Source organism: Juglans regia, unplaced genomic scaffold (assembly GCF_001411555.2).
Source record: "Juglans regia cultivar Chandler unplaced genomic scaffold, Walnut 2.0 Scaffold_680, whole genome shotgun sequence".
NCBI lineage: Eukaryota > Viridiplantae > Streptophyta > Magnoliopsida > Fagales > Juglandaceae > Juglans > Juglans regia.
Genome location: NW_023361665.1, coordinates 16613 through 25084, shown reverse-complemented (window position 1 = coordinate 25084; position 8472 = coordinate 16613). Strand labels below are relative to the sequence as shown.

General features: G+C 35.5%; 2 protein-coding genes across 2 annotated transcripts; one reads left to right on the top strand and one right to left on the bottom strand.

Moving 5' to 3' along the window:
• The first annotated feature begins 1589 nt into the window (after window positions 1-1589).
• On the top strand, window positions 1590-2888 carry LOC118346108. Its single transcript, XM_035687121.1, has 4 exons — window positions 1590-1787; window positions 1896-2020; window positions 2186-2283; window positions 2473-2888. The coding sequence occupies exons 1-4, from the start codon at window positions 1670-1672 to the stop codon at window positions 2765-2767; spliced, it is 636 nt and encodes a 211-aa protein (XP_035543014.1). The 5' UTR covers window positions 1590-1669; the 3' UTR covers window positions 2768-2888.
• Window positions 2889-5289: 2401 nt separating this feature from the next.
• On the bottom strand, window positions 5290-8245 carry LOC109019696 (glycine-rich cell wall structural protein 1.8-like). Its single transcript, XM_035687119.1, has 2 exons — window positions 8001-8245; window positions 5290-6307 (listed from the first exon to the last, which is right to left on the bottom strand). The coding sequence occupies exons 1-2, from the start codon at window positions 8243-8245 to the stop codon at window positions 5290-5292; spliced, it is 1263 nt and encodes a 420-aa protein (XP_035543012.1).
• Between the last annotated feature and the right edge of the window lie 227 nt (window positions 8246-8472).

Genomic DNA, 8472 nt, shown 5'->3' with positions numbered 1-8472 from the left:
TTTTGGAATTCTGAGAATCGATACAGACTAATTTCCAAGAAATCAGAACTTTTGGTTTTGGTCCGGTTTGGATTTACAGGTGTCATTTGGTTTTGGATTTTTTTGTTGGGCTAGCTGGTTTTTCTTAATTTTGTTAACCTAAATATGATAAGAGTCCAAAACATTGTTTTAAAAAGCACCATGTATATAACCCCAAGAAATGTGTAAAAATATACTTACAAAAAAAATGTATTTATTCTTGATATATATATATATATATATATCAAAAGTGTACTCTTATACTTATACCATATTATATATGTATGCAGTTTAATATAGAATGATAAATAATAATATATTAATAACTTAATATTAATACTCATGTTTAAGAGTAAGTTTATATCAAAGAAACATAAATAATAAGATTAAAATTTTATGTTATATTAATTTAATAATATGTATATATATTTATAATATATATATATATATATATATATATATATATGTTGTAGTGGTTGCAGCAAGCAAAAAACTTACTGCTGGATTTCAAGGAAGCACTAGTCACTATAGCCAAATCAAGGAAAGGTGGTGAGAATGAGATAGACAGATGGGAGCCTCCTGTTGGGGGTTTCTTTAAAATTAATAGGGATGCAGCATTAAGTAAATCTCTTGGCAAAATTGTCATTGGAATTATAGTACGAGATAGAGAATGGAAAGTAATAAGCACAAAAAGAATGCAACGAGAATTTTTTAATGATCCACTTCTGGCTGAATCCTATGGAGCTTTACAAGCAACTATCTTTGGCAGAGAATTGGGTCTGAGAAGAATTGTGTTGGAAGGGGACTCTCTTCAAGTGATTAACAGCATCACACAGCATGATTCAACTTGGAATTGCGCAGGGATGATCATATCAGATGTAAAAAACTATTTATCTTATATTTTTTGAGAGATGGGATGTTAATAATGTGGCTCATTGTTTAGCCAAAAGTGCACTAGAGTTAGAAGAGGACTCTATACAGATGGAGGAATGTCCATCTTGTATTCTCGCTTTTCTTTGATGGATTAATTTATCAATACATATTTATTGTTTCAAAAAAAAAAAAAACTATAATATGATGATCTTAGTTTTTTCCCCGTAATTATAATACGGGACTGATATTTCTGATGATGTATGTATATTGGCAATGCCATTCATTTGCCCTACTTTGAAAGCCAGTTATATGCTTTCTCTAGCGTATATATGGAGATCACTCTTTGCCATAAGTTCGAGACAACACCTACAGATAAGCTTGCGTCATGAACCTTGGAGATATCCGTCTGCGTACCTCGGCCTTAACATAATTTGCTGGAAACCGGCCTCGTTCGTGTCAATGCATGTATCATGCACAGTCTCGTTTATATCGATCGCTATTTTGATTCTTTCCCTCAAACAGGATCTGGCACCTATTCTTAAGGACTGGAGAGACGCTCTTCCTCTCCCTTTCCTTTTCTCCTCCTTTCTGTGTCGGTGATTAGGAGAAGCATTACATTAATTCCCCGAAATAGATCGGTATTATGATTTCTTCTTTTGGACATGGCGGTAATCATCGGAGGTCTTGGCCTTTTAGAAAGAGGAGGAGTTCACTGGGAAATCTTAGATTGCACGAATCACCAGGCTCGGAAAACTATCCAGAAAATGTGGTCATAGTGATGGATGGGATGGAAGAATTCACAATCGAGGCCACAAAATGGGCTCTTGAGAATGTTGTTGTTCCTGGACGTTCTGTTCTCACTCTCGTCGGTGTAATGCCATGGCTTAACATTCCACGTAAGCGCTGCATATATATAATATATATATATATGGTTATCTACTAAATAAATTAATTATTTGCCTTGTATTTCATCCTAACATGGAGAATTACTGGGCTTTTTCTAGTTTATTTCAAGACAGCATGGCTTGATGTTCTGAAGCCGCCTAATGTGAACGAGAAAGGAGAGTTGGGAAGTGATGCCAGAAATCTAAAACTTCAAGCAGTCGATGAACTTTGCAGAGCATATGGGGTACGTCCATTCAACTGATCTTAAACTCCCATAAATTTTGATTTTGATTTTTAATGGTCATTAATGATATATTATTGATGTTGTTAGTACTACTGCTAACTGCTACACCTTATTTGAAAGATTAGAGTTACGAACTTTACTAAATTTTTGCAACGTGGAATGTAGGTTGTGGCACAAAAAAAGGTTGTAATGGGTCATCCCTCACGACTGTTGGCAGTTGAGCAAATCACGTGCCTTAATGCGACATGGGTGGTGTTGGATAGGTAGGTTAATTAGCTAGAATAGTTCAAGATCGACAGAGACATGAACAAACTAGCTAGTTGATTTTAAAGTTGTAGTCGATCTTCTTTAATTTAATTTTAAGTCATGACAAGAATATTAGGTGTTAGGTTTATTTGTTTTTGACCTAATTAGGCGTAATATATAGGTTGCTTTGCGTTTCATGGTTTCAGACATCAAAGAAAGAACAGTCAATTTTATGCTAAAAAAATCCCATGCAATATGGTGATTATGAACGATGGAGGAGGGGCTGACATGATTAGAGGCCTGCCGACGATTAGTAGCGGAGAGAACACTCCAGTCGAATCACCAGCATCAGTAGTACCCACTCCAAAAGTTATCATCTCCATGGAGTTCGACGAAATTCTCAAGGAACGAGCTCATGAATATCAGGATAAAAAATTGAGGGGAAGTTTTCTTGTTGAAGCCAATGCTTTGAGAGACCAAGCTGGCCGGCAGGAGATATGATCGATGCATGCATGCATGCGTGCAGATGGTTTAAAACTAAAATGCCTGTAGAATGAGACAATAAGAGATCATTAGAATGGCTTTGTAATAAAAAAATTTACTATCATGCATATATGATATATATGGCGCCTTGGGCTATTTATATATATTGCCTATATATATATATATATGTTGTACAATATAAAAAGAGTACATGTACTCTTTGTGCATGGAATATATATAGTGTTATTTTTTGCTTTATATGCTCTCCTTCACATCTAACTTCTAAACTCATATATACATCCTAATATATATATATATATATATATATATTGATCTTCATTATAAATATCATCAAACTGATCAATTCCTCTCCGTAATAAAGCTAGCTGTTATATCCTCTTAAGAAGGAAAAGATCATCAAGATCCGTTGTACCTGTTATATATATATATATATATATATATATATATATATATATAATAAATAATCTTTTCCTTTTTTGGAATATATTCAGCGAATTTTTCACTCGATACAACCCGAAGTACTCGATCCTTTTACTAACAAATTGATAAGAATTCGTATATGTTTCTAATTAAAAGACTCCGGAACATGATGATCATGAGTCCATGCAGGACAACAACTGCAACGACGTTGGTCTCGAGCCTACCAGCTTGTTCCCATATTCTTAATTGCTCCATATTCTCCCTGGACTTAAGTACAACGTGAATTCCAAAGTTGGTTTTGTCATGTGTTCGATCGGCAATCATCTCAAATCTGCATATCCCTGGCGAATTAGATGCTCAATATATGCCACCTCTTGCTAGTCATGTAAGACGATCACTACTTTTTAAATTTGTTAAATGATTTGTAATGATTTTCAATAATAAAAAAAAGCTGATGAACTATACAATTTTATTCATGTTTCTAAAAAATATTGAATTGATGATGTGGCATGTATGCACGATCCATACTATTTAGTGATAGAATGGTTTCTGGAAGGGTAATTCAGGCCCTAAAGAAAGTAAGCCCGTACGTTGGAAGGCTCGAGCAATGAGAATGCATTATATATGAATTCATGTCATATTAGTTAAAATTTGAGGATAAAATTTGGGGTACAAGATAAAATATAAAATTTTCATCTCATCTCATCTCATCATTACATATTTTTTAAATTTCTATATAAAATATAATAAACAATTTAATTTTTTCAAATCTCAATACACATTTTTCAAATCTCAAAACAATAATAATATTAAAACATAATATTTTAAATTTTAAAATAAAACACAAAATTCTCATTCTATCCTTCAAACTTACCCTTAGTCAATTCAATGAGAATGTTTGTCAATAGAGAGATAAAATATAAGTATATTATAAAATGCATAGCTCTTGATAAAAAATTAAAAAAAAGAATCTAACGATTATTTAACATTTGATCTACGGATAGAGGTAAGATAAAGTATAAGAGAGTGGTCTATTTGTACAGTTAGAATCATTTAATGCGGTATGGTTCGTGGCATGATATAATTCGACGTAGATATAAATAATCTGGCTCGGTTTGAAAAACAAAAGAGAGTGGTCTACTCTGTAGCATTATTACCGAGTCATGATGCATATATAATCAAATGAAAGACTTTCTGCTGAGAAGAAAAAAAAATAAAGTTGAAAGACTTTTAATTCTCTTGTGGCACAAAGACAATAACAGCTGGTATGATTTGATTAAATTATCTAATTTTATTTCATCTCATATAATTATTATTTTTTTAAAATTTTTATATAAAATATAATAAATAATTTAATTTTTTAAAATTTTAAAATAAAAATAATATTTTAATAATATTTTATTTAATTTTTAATAATATTTTATTTTATTTTATGTTGATGGGTCGATAAGGCCGAGACTCTAAAGACGACAAATATTTTATTCCATGCGGACGAGACAAATGTCCAAGGGCAAGCCATTCCTTTACCAATCATGATTCATGTAATTATGGATTTAAACACTATCTTTTATATATGTAATTGGGTCAAATTTCCATTTCAGTAAGTGCTTTTGAATCCATGCAATATCCATATATTCTACCCATTATGGAAGCATCATGCTTGCATGCTTGCCCTAATTGTCTTCAACTTAATTATTCTTCAATCTGGTGATCATTCGATGATAAAAAGAGAAATGGACAAAAGCGTGGCTGGCTGCTAAGGGTATGACTCTAATAATTGCATTATTGTTGTTTTATATATAGTTAATAACCTTTTTGGATGAATGGCCAATTAACTTATCCAAATATATGAATCCCTTTATATTGTCTCTTTGTTCGCAATAAAAATCATTGAGGAATAGTTTCTAATTGAAATTCTGATTATTTAAAAGTTGGATCATAACCCTAAGTTAAATATCAATAAAAACAAGAACTGCATATTAATTAATGATAAATAACAACTTTTCAAGAGCATTGATTACATATATTATGAGTTTCATATACCCAAATTGACCTTGTTCCGTTCGAATAACATGGGCAAGAGTTAAGACGTTGCTTTTTCAAGGGGAATAGCCACCATGGCCACCACCTCCACCACTCCCACCACCACCTCCATATCCTACCCCATGTTCAACTCCAACACCATAGCCACTGCCACTACCATAGCCGCCGCCGCCGCCGCCGCCACCACCATAACCTCCACCTGTTCCTCCACCACTTCCATATCCACCTTCGTGTGCTCCACCAGCATCATAACTTGTGCCACCACCGCCGCCACTCCCACCACCACCTCCATATCCTACCCCATGTTCAACTCCAACACCATAGCCACTGCCACTGCCACTACCATAGCCACCACCACCACCACCACTACCACCATAACCTCCACCTATTCCTCCACCACTTCCATATCCACCTCCGTGTGCTCCACCAGCACCATAATTTGTCCCACCACCACCTCCCCCTCCATAGCCAGCCCCATGTTCTCCTTCTACACCGTAGCCACCACCGTGACCTCCCCCTTCACCACCTCCATAACCAGCACCATACTCCCCTCCTACACCATAACCACCACCTTTTCCTCCACCACTGCCACTACCATATCCAGCTCCATGATCACCACCAGCTCCATATCCGGCACCACCTCCTTCACCACCTCCGTAACCAATACCATGCTCTCCACCTGCTCCATATCCCACAACACCACCACTACCGCCACCCTTTCCTCCTCCACCACCACCACCATATCCTACCCCATGTTCACCACCAGCTCCATATCCCCCTCCTCCTCCTTCACCACCACCGATCCCATATCCAGTTCCTCCTACACCATAACTGCCGCCACTACCACCACCTCCTCCGTATCCTCCACCATGTCCACCAGCAGCTCCATAGCCTACTCCACCTCCTTCTCCACTACCGCCTCCACTACCATAGCCACCAACACCATGTTCCCATGAGCCTCCATACCCAGAGCCACCTCCTGATCCTCCACCACCATACCCGACACCAGTGCCATGTACTACATCATGGCCAAACTCGGGAATGTGATTAGGTCCTTCACGAGTGAGGAGGGCTCTAGTTGCAGAACAAATGCCTAAACCCAATAACAAAAAGACAAAAATACTAAGAACTTTGTAATTAGCCATGAGAATGAGTTTTTATCCCATGACCACAGCTTCAAATGAAAGGGAGGCTTGATATATATATATAGGGAGAGAATGGGGCTCCAAAAGTTCATCCATTGAAAGAGTGGTTGAAGCACATGCAATAGAGAAGGTGGATGTCCATACAATTTGGCCTAACATACGCACGGAAGAACATGATCACTCAAGACTGGTTACACTCCTAGTGTATTTATGCTGTCCTCCTTATATATCTAACTAAATTTGGAAATCATTTTCAGAGTCTGAAGTTTGTGAAACCCCAATTACTTCTGCTTCTGCTTTACCTCTTAACTGGTGCTGACGACTGCTGACTCAATGATCCCTTTACAGTACTCAGTAGGTAATTAGCTAGCTAGGTATCATCTTTCCGAAGAGTTGTTGCTTTACAAATTACAATATGTTTCCTCAAACTGTTTCTTATTTTTATCATCCAATGGTTATGTTACAAATCACTATATTCTTGAGCGTGATTTTCACAATTTACATAATAATTTGTTACTTCATATGCTAGCTGTTAAATATAACTCACATACTAAAGATAATTGAAAGTATCCATCAAATTACACGAGCTGAAGATTATCTAATTAATATATTTGTCATCGGGTCCCTGCATATAAATATATATATATATATATATATATATATATATACACACACTAGCAGTAGTAATGTCCAAGGGACGTTTGCCTAATTTTTATTTTATTTTATTTTTATCTAGTGATTGAGGAAGTGTTTTTTTAATGATGTTGTGAATTTTTTATTTTTTTTAAATGTTTATGATGATTAAAAAAATACATGAAAAAAAGAAAAGAAAAATAAAAAAGTGAAATACACATTCAAGACATATTATCATATTTAAATTATGTTAAAACTCTAATTATTTATATAGTTATACTTTTTTAAAAATAATTAACAAAATTTCATTATTTATTTAATGATGAAAGATTAGTATTTTATAAATTAAATTTGATAATTTATTTATGATATGATATTTATATGTTAATTATATATTTTAAATTAATTTAAATCAGTATTTAAATTTTTACATTTAATCAAATTTAGAGAGTTATGATGAAGGGTTAGATTTAAATCCTAAAAAGTTTCCTTTTCGTCTCACTTTCTCTTTCTCCCTCTCTCACCTTTTTTTTTTTACCTAGTGATTAAGGAAATGTTTTTTAATGATGTTGTGAATTTTTTATTTTTTTAAAATGTTTATGATGATTAAAAAAATACATGAAAAAAAAAGAAAAGAAAAATAAAAAAGTGAAATACACATTCAGGACACATTTTCGGACTACTTTTTCAATAGCTGTAACAGTTTTCTTTAGTTAATTAAGAATATTATCATATTTAAATTATGTTAAAACTCTAATTATTTATATAGTTTTACTTTTTTTAAAATATTTAACAAAATTTCATTATTTATTTAATGATGAAAGATTAATATTTAAATTAATTTAAATCAGTATTTAAATTTTTACCATTGATCAAATTTGGAGAGTTATGATGAAGGGTTAGATTTAAATCCCAAAAAGTTTCTTTTCCCTTCACTTTCTCTTTCTCCCTCTCTCTCATTCCGCTCAGCCACGGCTTCTTTCTCTCACCCGATCTCCTCCCTCAAGCAGCCATGCACCACCGTGGGTGTCACCGACCACGTCACCGGCTTCCCCTCACGCCGGCGAGCAAACCCCACCATCGAAGCCCCTTGGCAGCTCCTCCCTTCGTAGCACGCGAGCAACCCGAAATGGGTCTCAACGCTTGCGCCACTGCGCCATCGCACCACCACTATCAAGCTCATCTTCCTTCGGCAATCACCCCCATGGACCCAAGCCACCGTCGAAGCTCCCATGGTAGCCCTCGTCTCCCCGCAACTCCCTCTCCCGCATGGGTCTCACACAATTTCTCCATCATACCGCTGCCATACGTTGTCCCCATATCACCGCACCACCACCATCGAGCTCCTCTTCCTCCGGCGACCACCCACATGGATCCAAGCCACCGTCGAAGCTCCCATGGCAGCCCTCGTCTCCTCGCAACTCCCTCTCCCGAAATGGGTCACTCCGTTTATTGATCATT

Bases quoted from the DNA above. Each gene is read 5' to 3' on its own strand.
- LOC109019696 (XM_035687119.1), bottom strand. From the start codon at position 8,245: ATGGGAGCTTCGACGGTGGCTTGGGTCCATGGGGGTGATTGCCGAAGG. The intron at 6,308-8,000 runs GTGAGAGAAAGA...TTCTGCAACTAG, and splicing joins TGCTTGAGGGAGGAGATCGG to AGCCCTCCTCACTCGTGAAG.
- LOC118346108 (XM_035687121.1), top strand. From the start codon at position 1,670: ATGGATGGGATGGAAGAATTCACAATCGAGGCCACAAAATGGGCTCTT. The intron at 1,788-1,895 runs GTAAGCGCTGCA...GGCTTTTTCTAG, and splicing joins GCCATGGCTTAACATTCCAC to TTTATTTCAAGACAGCATGG. The intron at 2,021-2,185 runs GTACGTCCATTC...CGTGGAATGTAG, and splicing joins AACTTTGCAGAGCATATGGG to GTTGTGGCACAAAAAAAGGT.